Below are 12627 nucleotides of genomic sequence, written 5' to 3'. Positions count from 1 at the left end.
CCAAAGAAAAAGCATTACTTCTTAACAGTAGTTATAGTGACGTTTTCACACCACTCCTATAGCATTACTATGATAAAAAAAAAAAAAGAAAAAGACATTCCAGTATGTTTTTTCAGGCCTTCACAGCATAAGTCTTCAACTACAGTACTTGGTGACACTGTTACTGCTGTTCAGTTACAAAAGGTGGAGGTAAAGGACGTGACGCACTCTCCCTCCATGAAAAGAGCATGAGGAGGATTTGCCACTGAGTGAAAAATATCGACTGATCTGCTGAAAGTAGAGACCTGAGACGTCGTCCTTCATGCATCAAACTATTTTGTTATATCTTTGTAAAAACTGATATAAAACGCGATCTTCCTCTAATGCCCCGGTTGTGATTGTTTTGAATGAAGCAAGAGATGTGCATAAACTAGTGTGACGGCTTAGGAAAGGTGTGTGTCGGATGTCCATTCTGCTCCACTTCAGAGCAGAGCAAAATTCAGCCACTAAGGGGAGACAAAACATGCAAAACAGATCTTGTTAATAGTTGTTGTCTGAATGAACTTCCTGCATTGCTTCACCTGTTGTTTTTGTTACAAAGAATACTTTTGTTTCATGACACGGTGAATATGATTAACATAAATAGACTGTATTGTGCCTTTTTTTTTCATTTTATCCCCCGTCACTAAAATAAATGGGCAAACCAACGACAAAAGCAATAACAAACAAGTTAAGTCAAGTTAAGTACATATCATCTCATACTTTTGTTATACTTCATCAATTGTTTACCTCATAGGTCAGCTCTTTTTTGTGTGCTTCTTTTAGCTAACACGTGTATGTAGTGAAATAGGGCAGTAACAACAGTGAGCAGATACCTCTGGTAATCTGGTTTGACTTGAGTGGGAGGAGAAGGAAAAATATTCTCACAGTGATTTGTTTCGACATGCAGGCATGTTATTAAATCTTACCTCCAAGAGGTTCAGCTCCACTACTCCTGACTCATCCTTGTCCATAGTTTTGAATGTTTCTGCACAGAATAAAATGAAATTGTCGTCTCAAAGGTAGAAAATATTCCAAAATGTAATGTGCAAAAAGACAAGAAATAAGCCCTGGTTTATTACAAGGAAAAACACATCTGCTGTACAATGCAACAGCAGGATTTCTCATTCAGTTGTTGCTAGAAAAATGGGAATTCCTCCTCCCGGTGTTTATTATTTTTTCGAACTTACTAAACATGGACTCCAGGCGCACCAGACAACCCACAAAGTTGTCAAAGTCGATGGTGAGATTGGGCTCACTGTAGCGTGCCACCAAAACCTGATGTAAAGGATTGTTCAGCGAAAATCCTAGAGGAATGCAGATTATCTCTCATTAACAGAAGTATTGCAGCAAGTTCACACGGCATCATGAAGAGTTCGGCAGGTAGTTAAAAATGGGTGAAAGTGTCGTGACATGGCCTGATTTTGGGAGTTGATTATCTAACCTGCGTCCTCCACTGCCACACGCATCTCGCTGGAGCTCATGGTTCCTGATTGGTCTGTATCCCTCTGACGGTAGATGTTCTGATAAAACAGGAAACAACCAGATGCCAACTCTGCAAGACACTTGATTTTGCCTCAGTTTGGGTACAGAAAGAAAATGGTGCACAAGATAGTATTATAGTTGATAGTGGAGGTGTCATCATGAGGAAATATCAGGGACAGTGTTCATGATACTAACCAGGAAGGTCTCAATTTTGGTCCACAGAACTTTGAACTCAATAAGGCCCAACTTTCCACTTCCATCTTTCTGGGACATTGAGTCAAGGGCACAGAGTAACAGGATCGTAATATGATATATAATGGAAGTGACATTTCTGAGATATCCCAGTAAGGACAACATCTGGCAACGTATAATGCAAAGGATACATCTAGAAGGTTGACCATGTTACGACAGGTTTCAAGGCTAAATCCATCTGTTTTGATATCTTTGCCTGTAAAAAAAACCCATAATTATCACAGTAAGAGTTCATATACTGCATAGTAAAGCAATGATCATATTTTCTACAAGAATTATTCTGCAAATGGCAATTTATAGACACATTATATTCTCTGCCACATGGACATGTGATTTTGAATTATAAAACCCAAGACAGGCTTATCAAACATATTATTTATCATATATGCAATCAAAAAGAATAAATAAAGATGGGTAGGAATGCTTACGTTTAGTCACCACTTTGTTTAGGATATTTTTTAGCTCAAAGGCAGAAATTTCACAATCCTTTATGGAAACAGAATGGAGGAGAAGTTGAACATGGTTTTTCATATGTACAGGAATATAACAGTATTATAACAGTATTTACTTTAACCCATCTGAAATACTCACTGCTCCTGCAAGTTGTCCAAAGAGAGATCTAAACCTGTCATCAACGTCATCCTCAGAGATTTCAATCTGGAATAATAAAGTATCTACAGTTTTTGTCAATGACTTTTAAAAAAGGTTTTCAAAAATAGCAATACCACCACTGTAGGCCTAAGGATCAGAGATGAGAACTCACACTAATTCACTTCCAGACATTAATACAGTCAGTGCTGACTTAACAAAACAACTACTGAAAAATAGTTTTTGAAAAATCAAAAACAAAAAACAAACAACAACAAAAAATATGGGGTGGAAAGTGGGTCAGGTGTAACACTTGCTTCTTCTGTTATTCCTCTGAGACCGAATGTTTGAGAACAATTATTTTTAGTACAGAAGATGTACATCTGTTGAACAATTAACCATGCCACGAAAAAGTTCCCACAATGTGTTTCAAACCGGATTTTGATTTAAATCAAGAGAGGAATGTTTCAGCTGACCCCACCCACTACACCGGTAGCAACATGGTGTGGGGTCAGATGTAACATTTCAACTAGCAAAGCATATGTGACAACTCCACAGATTTATCTATTGATTTTATGTTATTTCATTGTTTCACTGTAATCTGAATAGGAAAGAGTTATAAATAACTGAGTTCAAAATTGTGTCATGTCACTTCCCTGAGAACTCTGTGCGCAGAGCCCAAAACAAGCAGAGAAGGTTTGGAAACATCCGGCATACTCAGGCTGTCTCATGTCCCTCTTGGCTGTATCAGGTTTCTCAAGGATGATACACAACATTTTTTTTATACAAATAGGCTCATTAAATACATGATGAAATTGGAGTAAATGAATACTCATCATTAATCCCTAAGACTGTAAGTCGGGTCAGTCCGTGTGAAAAAGTCCTCTGATGATTGATCTGATTATCATTACTCATATCTTACATTGTTTATGTGGTTGTATTTGCAATAGCTATTAGTGTGTTGTTAGTTGTACTGAAAGAGTGGGCTGTAACAGTAACAGTGTAACAGTGACAAAGCCCTGTGTGCTATCAAAAGATAATAACATACTACTGTAAAGCTAATCAAACAGCGATGAACAGCATCCTAGTTTCGATTTATTAACAGAAAAACCAAGGATCAAACCAAAATATACTGGACAAGAAAAATAGCTTTCATACCATAATAACAAACTTCCTTTGACAAAATCTGCAAAGTTGTCAGCTTTCAGCGCATCTCTTGCATGCAGTGAGGGAACCTTACTGAGCATGTGCGGAGTGAGAAAGATCACATTCCCGATTAGAGCAATTGGCAGTGTTACATCTGACTCACTTTACCAATTCCACTTCAAAAAAACAAACAGTACACCTTCATTGTATTTGCATAATAGGAACAGCCAACCGACAGAAACTTAAAACAACTTTGTTGGACAAAGAACAACATTCACTGAAATTCTGTTATCATAGTGTCCTTTAAATTTTTTTTGTGGATTTCTTTTTTTAAATTTAAGACTCCTGTTTTTAAAAAAGGAAATTATTCAGTAATGTTGCTTCAGCATCTTTTCAAAGTCCATTGTCCATGTTCTCTAACCACCTCAGGCTGTCTTTTCAAACACAGTGTCATTAAAAATAGCCAACTGCACAATCTGCCCAATCTGGCAACACTAGTAAGGCTGGTGAAAGGTTGAGTGGCAGCGTGACGAGATGGCATTTAGCAATTAGAAACAAGCACAGGCAGCAAGTCTGTGGCAACTACATTTCTCAAGGTAGTCGGGGAAGTCAAGATATCTTCTTGAAAAGGTTTTGTGATGTGGTAAGCATAGAGTTTATTTTAAATGTATTTTGGACTCGTATTACCTCCTCCACTTTTGACTCTATAGGGTCATCAAGTTCTCTGGAAAAAAAAAACCACAAATTGAAGAGAAAAATCATAACAAGAACGATATGATTCCCCTGTGTCATGGGAAATACACATGTAGCTTTTCAATCCCTGCTGAAAAAAAGGGGTTGTTTTTATTAGTGTGGATACATTTAGTCAAGTTTGCAAATATGCATAGATGCTACGGTATAGTGTCCTGTTGCTCATAAAAGGTTGGACTGTTTCACTGTCTGATGTTTTAAACAGTTCAAGCATTGACATGAATCATCTCAAATGAGTAAAATATATGAAATGTTCTGCCTGACTTTAGTTTTAGCTGTTCTAGATTACAATGGTACTGTGGACTCACTCGAATTCGGCTTGTTTTTCGGAGAACACTCTCACGCAGAAATCTCCGTCCTTGTTTGGCTCAAAGGTAGAGGGCACGATGAGGTATTCGCCAGGAGGCAGACAAAAGCGGTTACACACCTCCCGAAGGTTGATAAAGGTCTCAGATCGAGCTTTTGAAGCATGCCGAAGGAAGTATTCACGGTTTAGGTGAACGTTCCTCTGGCCGGTGAACTGGACAAGAACAACAACCAAATACAAAGGAAAAAAATCAAATGCAATCAAACCGACCATGGAAATATCGCTCTCTGCAAAAATACATGATTCTCGCTGTAGCTGTATTAAACTGTATCTTTGTAATATACAAAAATGAACTCCAGGAAGAATGTGAAAAATATCAGGTTAGCTGACTCAGCTTTATCTTCACATCTTTGTAGTGTTTCCAGTTTTTACTGACCTCATCTGGAACCTGCGGAAAACAAGTACGGAGGTTAATGAGAAAGTGCAGCAAAAGCCATCAGCATAACACTGCATGCTGACTGAATGTAAGCAGTCATGCTTCTTCTTACGAATCCTTGTTTCCTCACCTCGTAAATGGCAAAGCCAATGGTATGCATGTCTTCGCCAATCTTCCTCATTTTACGGCGGTTCTTCTGAATTAGGCCCACCACAAAACTGCAACCTGATTCATCATCGTTGGGATCATCATCTTCCTCCTCCAGTTTTATCACAAACTGAGGGTTTGTCCAAAATGTATCTGGAGACAAAAGAACAGAGCCCTGATGTGCTGATAATCTGATAAACTGATGGTCTACAGAGTTCCACACAATTTGGCATAGCACGTCTGGAGTATCAGCACCTTTGATTCTTGGTAAATAAAGACCAATAGCTTACGGAAAGAAACTCAGAAATGTAAGGCGATCGATACATGGAGGGTCATCACTGAAGGAAATGGACAGCACTAATAATTTTGTCCCTCATAACCATCCTGTAATAAGGGCTTATTAATATTACCCACTAACGAACCCGCTACAGTTCAAAAGACACTGACACAAAGACTTTAATTACTTGGGAAGTTTCTGCAGCCCCCGGCCGTAGACCCTCTTCTCCAGTTGCCATCAAACTTAGACAGCGCCCATTTCTTGTAACTGTCGTCAGACAGTGCATCAGGGGTGAGGTTGCAGATCTCAACTCGGGAGTAGTGGTTCAGGAAGTCAGAGAAAGACATCCTAGGGTACACATCAAAATTCATTTGTGAGACTTAATCCGAACAGTTAAAAGGTAAATCCATTGTTCTTTGTACATGTATTCATTATTACCCTTAGCTTGACGTTGGGCTTGACCTTAATTTTCTGATCAATACTTTTGCTTTGGGTCTTTATGACAGTATGTAAAGCAATTTTCACTCAGTTTGCCTGTGAAAGTCACTTACTGGATGACCACCACCCCCCCAAGCCCCCAGTAGCAGTAAACTTTTTAATTATGAGGAAACAGTTGACAAAATGGGCCCATATGACAAGGACATTGAACTTACCTTTAATCTGTCATATGTAATTGGGCAACATTCATGTTTCTAAGTAACATGTTAAGCAGAATATGATGTTAAATCACATGATCTTTTAAAAATGCATTTACCAGAACTCTCCATCTTCTGCCCTGTGGCTAAGCCTGTCTCTGTCCTCATCACTGATCTGCTGCCACTGTGAGGACCTGTGAACCAATAACAACACAAATCATCACTATTTATTCCTTATGAAAAACAGAAGGGACTTAATAACATTCTCCTGTTTCTTCAGCTGAGGGGTTCTCTCACGCTCAAATTGAATTTTTCACACTTTTGTGAAATTAAGCTGGAAAAACTCATTTGTTCTATTGCCAGTCAATTTGCCTGTGCTTCCAGTGCTGTAACAGAGCCTTAGATTACACAACTGTAAAACAGCTAATCACAGCGAACCGCTACTACGGCTCAGTTGAGTAACACTGCCTGCCATGTTTGCATAGCGCAAACACAGGTTAGCACTGAGGAGTGGAGAGGTACTGACAGCTCTGTGCCACTCCTCTCCCCAGAGGACATATGACAGTCAGTGAAAAACATTCCCATGACAACGCAATTCTCTCCATGACAAACAACCTCAAAAGACCACGAGAGGGAGTGGTCGGTTGTGCTGTTGTGAGGGTTGGGCAACAGTTCAGTATGCCCTAGTTAGGTTTTGCTCAGGTGCCTGTTGGATATAAAAGCTGTAGCTTCACAGAGGTTTGTTATTGTGGAAGTTTGTACGTGTCACTTGATGAACTCTGTATACCCACCGATCGCTCCATGGCCCAGTCCACTCCACCTGACCCCATGGATTTCTTATTCGGATCAACTTGGTCAACTCTCCTCTGTATACCACCTGAGTATGTTGCGCACGCATGCACACACACACACACACACACACACACACACACACACACACACACACACACACAGTATGTCGCAAATAAGCATTCTATACTTCTTATTTCCTTAAATGTATTTTTTCTCATTAAGAATAAGAAGACTGAAATGAAAATGAAAAAGTCCATAAATATAAAGGCACTGTTTGTGTGCCTCCCCACCTCTTCTGCCCCTGTAACAGAGTAGGCATGTCCTTTCACCAGCTGCTGTGAGGTGACAGCCTCAGAGTCAGCTGAACTTGTAATCTAAAACAAACAAAAGCAAGTCATATATCTCTCAGCTTTAATACATTAGCTTCACTGCTAGACACTGAAACTTCAGCCTCTCACATCGATAGAGCAGCCCAGGAGTGAGCCCCTGCGTAAGGCTTTCTGAATGATTTTGAAGAGGTGTGGACTGGGTCTACTCAGCTCATGGACCTCTGCAATACCTCCGGTGAAGTCCTCGAAACCCTCAGTGGTGGTGCCACCGGACAAGGCCTCATAGCAACCATTCAGTCTACCAGGACAAAGACAAAAGGGTTTTCACTTATTAAAGCACTAGTCCTAAATGTCTGGATCTCAGCTGCAGGACTGTGTTTTATTGGTAAGACATAAGGTGTGTCAGTGGACATTCTCAGACAGAGACAGAGATCTTGAGAGTCAGTATGATCTACACAATGACACAAAGGTTCTGCTTTTAATGTGATAACGGAGGAGAATAACCTTGTAGTATAATAGCACAGAGTTAAATCTTAAACTTCTGTAGTGTTACATGAACTGCTACAGAAACTGAGGAGCAGAATACAGATACAGAATACAGGTTTAAATTAGAACTCAGCCTGCAACTCTGAGTTTAGTGATATTATTCAAAATGCAGCTCAAGTGCTCAAGGGGAAGGAGCCAGTAGAGCCTGTAGTACAGGTTGAAACGCTCTGTGTGTTTGTTGAGTGAAATCAGAGGGTTTGTTTGACGACGTCAAAGATCATTTGAATTATTCTTACTTTGCATAGGCCTTCTCCAGCAGAGCACTCCAGAACTCAGAACCCTCTGCAGAGTGAACAAACAGCAGCTCCCCATCCCTGGTGGGCAACCGGTCGTCAATGACAACGTCCACCCATTCTCCAAACTGCCAGAACTGTTAGGAACATGAAAGATTTGCATTCTTTTCCATATCATGACACAAGCGAATCGAAATGAACAATAAAATCCTGATGCTCTTTTAAAAAGGATTTCTGTGTTTGTACCTAATGTAAAATGATTATATTAATCAATTTGAAATGCATAAAAGAGCAGGAAGATCATGTAGAAATTATTTCTGCTCACCAGTTCAAGTATAATCAGGAAGATTTATTATGAATAAACAAAGTGAAGGGTTAACTGAATCCTTAAATTATTTTTCATGACAGATAGAGGTAGAGTCAGGAATTGACATATTTTAATTGTTATTAACAAATAACTAACCTGAAAATGAAAAATTCCTGCATAGTCCTCCTCAAAGCTTTGTTCAGGAGGGACCACACGTGCAAGTACATCCTGGTTCAGTGTCAGAGACGCAATGGCTGCCAAAAGCCAACAGTCACCTGTGAACAAACAGAGATTATATGCTTATACATGGAACAGAGTGAGTTTAAAAACTCTATTAATGACGTGACATTACAACAGAAGTTAATATTCCTCCTTCTATCATGCTACATTTTTAGCCCTTTTCAATGACTATATCTACTTTGTTTGTTTCTTCTGCGAAAAAGTCAATATATTTGAAACAGGTTTTTCATCTCAGAATGACGGTAAGCAGGAGTCAGACATGTTGGGAAAACTTCTGTGGAGAAAAGTAAGGGAGGTACAGGCACAAAAGAGCTTCTTAAGATCTCGAATTGTTGGACTTTGTTTTCAGTCTCTTGCCAAACAGATTTATCATGTGGACGATTAAGGACAGGGAAACTGAAATCAAAAACACTGGTGAACCCACGGGAAAAACACACTCGTCCTCTGAGTCACAGCAATGCCAGAGTTTGAACACGGAGGTTGAAACCTTTCACTGAGCTTTCATTCATCATGTTCTGACAAGTTTGAAAATTTCAGTGTATTCTCTCTCTCTCTCTCTCTCTCTCTCTGGATACATCTCCACATTCCACCCACCACTGCTAAAGGAATTTTCCATTTTCAGCTGGCATCTCTAAATACAACCTCCTAAGAAATGATATTAAAAAGATAAAACACGGAAGCCGCATTTACCAGGGTCCTATTGTATATGCTTACAGACATAAGAGTGATAGTAGCCATTTGAAAGGTTGTTACAAAAATGTAACAAGAATTTCGCTCATAGAGTCACACAGACCCTTTGACCACTGAACCTTTGAACAATTCCCTAAGGCTGGTGGTTTGAGGTTGTAGAAAAACAAGAGAGACTGGAGTGGCAGTCGAGGTTCAGGAACATACCATGAGCATGCTAACTACTAGCGCTGATGAAACTGTGAAAAACATTCCTGCATTGAAAACACAATTCCTTGGTAAAGGCTGATTACATGCCATGCAAACGAAAAAAAAACAACAAAACAAAACAACAACACAGGAAACCAACTTCAGTTTGTTTGGACTGAAACGTAAACTTTATAATAAACACTACCCTGTAACTAAGCAACTGATTACAAACTCAGAACTTCAAACTGAGTTGGTTAGCCTTCTGCACAGACCTTACATAAGGATACATACAAGAACTTTAACTAAGTTAATACATTGTTTTAACAAATGCTGTGTAGGTAATGATAACAGAAAGCTTATCATTAGAAACACTATGAGTTCCTTGTAGGCATTTGTCAGAACTGAGATCAGCAATCAGCCACCTGGAAGGCCTCTCTCTTTCAGGGGTCCAGTCCTGATCTAACACAACTACCTCCAAACGTTACTGAGTTATCCAGCCCATAATTAGGTGAATCACACAAACTGGTGAACAGTTGGAAAAAAATCTGAATACTTTGAAGCTGATGAGGATAAAGTGTCCCATGTCTTAGATTAGGAGGATGGAAGAGTCCATTCTCAGGACTGGGTGATACACACACTGTAACATCATATTACTTTTTCAGGAGTATTCTTGTTAGAATCAAAAAATCAAAAGAGAAAAGCCTTTGTCACGTACAACCTCTCTCTCTCTTTGTTGCTCTCATTCTCTTTGTCTGTCCTCTGTCCTCCCTCTCTAATTTACTTCATTGTTGACGTTTGTAAAGAGGTAGTTTAAGAAACTCCCTAAACCAGAAATGCCTCACCTTCTATGAACGAGCTTTCCAGGAACTATTTGAATGCTTGTTCTACATTTAAAGTTAGCATACAGGGTATATTTCTTGAACAAATAAAATAAAATATCATGTAAACTGAATATATAAAAATTACTGCAGTAAGATCACCTGGACTTACCAAGGGCCCCTTGACATATATCCGTCCTGGTAGCACCTTGAGAAATAAACTGCGGGCTTGATGTCAAATCCTACATAACAAAACACAAGACATGATGAATAATGCACCAGGGACATCATACACATGAAATTGTTTTTCCTTTTTTCATCACTTTTAAAAGCAAAGAGACACTTAGCCTGCCTCACTACTGGCCGTGCCACTTGTGAATGCCACTTGTGAGTAATAAAAAACCATTATGGAGTGGTGATATGTTTGTGATCAAAATTTGAGTCTGTGCTCTGACAAGACATTCAAACAATAGCAGAAGAAACATTATGATTGCAACTCAACTAATATTTGACGACATAATAACTGGGTCTCTGGCAAGATTTTTTCCTTCCATTAAGCATTATGTTTTAAGTGACTGTCTGATACATCCTTTCACCCAGCGAGCCATTTTTAAAGTTTGGAAGATCAGCTGTTGTTCTAAGGACTTCCTGGTCTCAGGAGTGGCTAACGTTGTTACAGCCTTTTGCAATAGAACAAAGTTTACTCAGTATATTTGACAGAGTACTATATGATCTGAAAGCCACTACAGTCTCTTCAAAGACCAACACAAAGACGTTAACAGACAAATGAAAACAAAAAAAAAATAAAAACAAAATGTAGTGTATCAATCAGATACAACATAAATTGGCCTGTCTTCCCAATGATGAGAGGAGCGAGGTCTGCCTTCCGCTGTTATCTCTTCAGGCAGTTACTATGCCAAGCAACTGGAATCTGCAGATCATAACTGAATAAAACTGACATCCTAGAGGGCGTATCATGAATAGGAGTTGAGAACTGCGCCCGAGGTGTTTCTCAATTATAAATTATTTTTTCCTAACTTTGATTTCAAATCAGTTGTCTGATAAGAGCTGTGAAAAATATTCCATTGGCTGCAAGTTTTCAAACTTAATATTATTTGACATATGGTGGGAAGCCATGGCATCAATACAGTTTGTCTCCCGTGAAGCGAACTACATGGGCAGGGAGTGCTTCAGGAATTCTCGATAAGTAAGTTTTCCCTTCAGCAACAAGTATTAAGTTCTTCATCAGCGAGAGAAAGCCCAGGTACCAATAAAAATGAATTCATAAAGTTAAATAATTTATTTAAATTAAATATGAAGTTGAAATCAAATGAAATTATCGTTTTAAAAATGTTTTTTAAAACATTAAACAGGCCTACACAATGTTCACATGACATAGGCTATGACATAATCTAGTGATGTGACATAATTTATCTTTGAATTCTCATTCTCGAAAGCCAGCCATTAACATTTTTTACACCGTAGAATCAAGAAAATCTATTAATGTTCTTCAGGACTGTTCTTAATGATTTATAAACTTTAGCTAAACTGAGGATATTACTCATATTCTTCTTACCGTCGGTCTCAACCATTCAACACCACGCACTTTGTAAGAACTTGGACCAAGCTCATTGAAACCTAACGAGGACGTCACGGCTTCAAAAGTTTCATCATGAAACAATCGTCCACTCTCTAGACAACTGCGTTTCAACGCCTCATAATCTTGTCCGAGATATTTTACGGCTTGAGCATTAGTACCGATGCCCTCCGCTCGCGCACGGTTGCGTTGAAGCTTCGCTGCTATTCCAGACATGTTTGCTCTCAGGTCTCTTCCGTCAGCGTCTATCCATTAGTATTGGGATCTTCATGCAAAGGTGTGGTATCTTTTTATGGCGCTGGGTGTGCTCCAGGTTACGGAACTACAACCATTCTGAGAGAGAAACGTGCCAGAGGTAGGTATCGAACTAAATTCAGCAGAACCACATCCAGAATGTCAACTATCCCGAAAGAGAATTGTACTGTATATCGAGGGATATCGACTACCACGACTACCAGTTGTGTGTGTGTGGACTCCAGACAGACAAAAAAAGCTGTTTGAGGTTTTCATATGGCTGCCTGCATGTATCGAGCAGTTGCCTAAACAGGTCCAAATGTAGGCTATACAGATGCAAATTCTTCTGTTAAATTACTGGGCAAGCATAATTGTGCTCGTTTGTGAACTGTTTTTAAATTTGAGCAGAAACTAGCTTACCCATGTATGGAAATAAGTGTATTTGCCAAAGCTGTTAGATATTTAGTAATCCCAAACATTATCCGTAGACTCTGTTTAGATACACACATAATACATTTCGCATTTTCGGGGAAAAACTGGAATCCATAGTCAATAATCCAACAACAGTTTGAAGGTAAAATGTTGGTTTCCTTTAATGTTTCTTTTAATAATAA

The 12627-nt window shown here is 39.1% G+C and overlaps 1 protein-coding gene across 2 annotated transcripts; it reads right to left on the bottom strand.

Annotated features, from left to right (window-relative positions):
• Positions 1 to 101: 101 nt before the first annotated feature.
• Positions 102 to 12133, bottom strand: capn2l (calpain 2, (m/II) large subunit, like). Of its 2 annotated transcripts, XM_030770474.1 has the most exons (22): positions 11759 to 12133; positions 10355 to 10424; positions 8405 to 8523; positions 7945 to 8078; positions 7292 to 7460; positions 7124 to 7207; positions 6833 to 6918; positions 6161 to 6235; positions 5594 to 5754; positions 5113 to 5282; positions 4983 to 4994; positions 4548 to 4759; positions 4177 to 4213; positions 3515 to 3517; positions 2347 to 2412; positions 2184 to 2241; positions 1887 to 1951; positions 1699 to 1767; positions 1463 to 1541; positions 1209 to 1325; positions 948 to 1006; positions 102 to 485 (listed from the first exon to the last, which is right to left on the bottom strand). In XM_030770474.1, exons 1-22 carry the CDS (start codon positions 11993 to 11995, stop codon positions 462 to 464), a joined length of 2106 nt encoding a protein of 701 aa, XP_030626334.1. In that variant the 5' UTR covers positions 11996 to 12133; the 3' UTR covers positions 102 to 461. The 2 variants fall into 2 exon arrangements, with proteins under 2 accessions (XP_030626334.1, XP_030626333.1); XM_030770473.1 differs by lacking the exon at positions 3515 to 3517.
• Positions 12134 to 12627: the final 494 nt, after the last annotated feature.

This window comes from Chanos chanos, chromosome 4, assembly GCF_902362185.1.
Source record: "Chanos chanos chromosome 4, fChaCha1.1, whole genome shotgun sequence".
NCBI lineage: Eukaryota > Metazoa > Chordata > Actinopteri > Gonorynchiformes > Chanidae > Chanos > Chanos chanos.
Note: the sequence above shows the minus strand (reverse complement) of the source record. Positions and strands in the feature narration are given on the sequence as shown.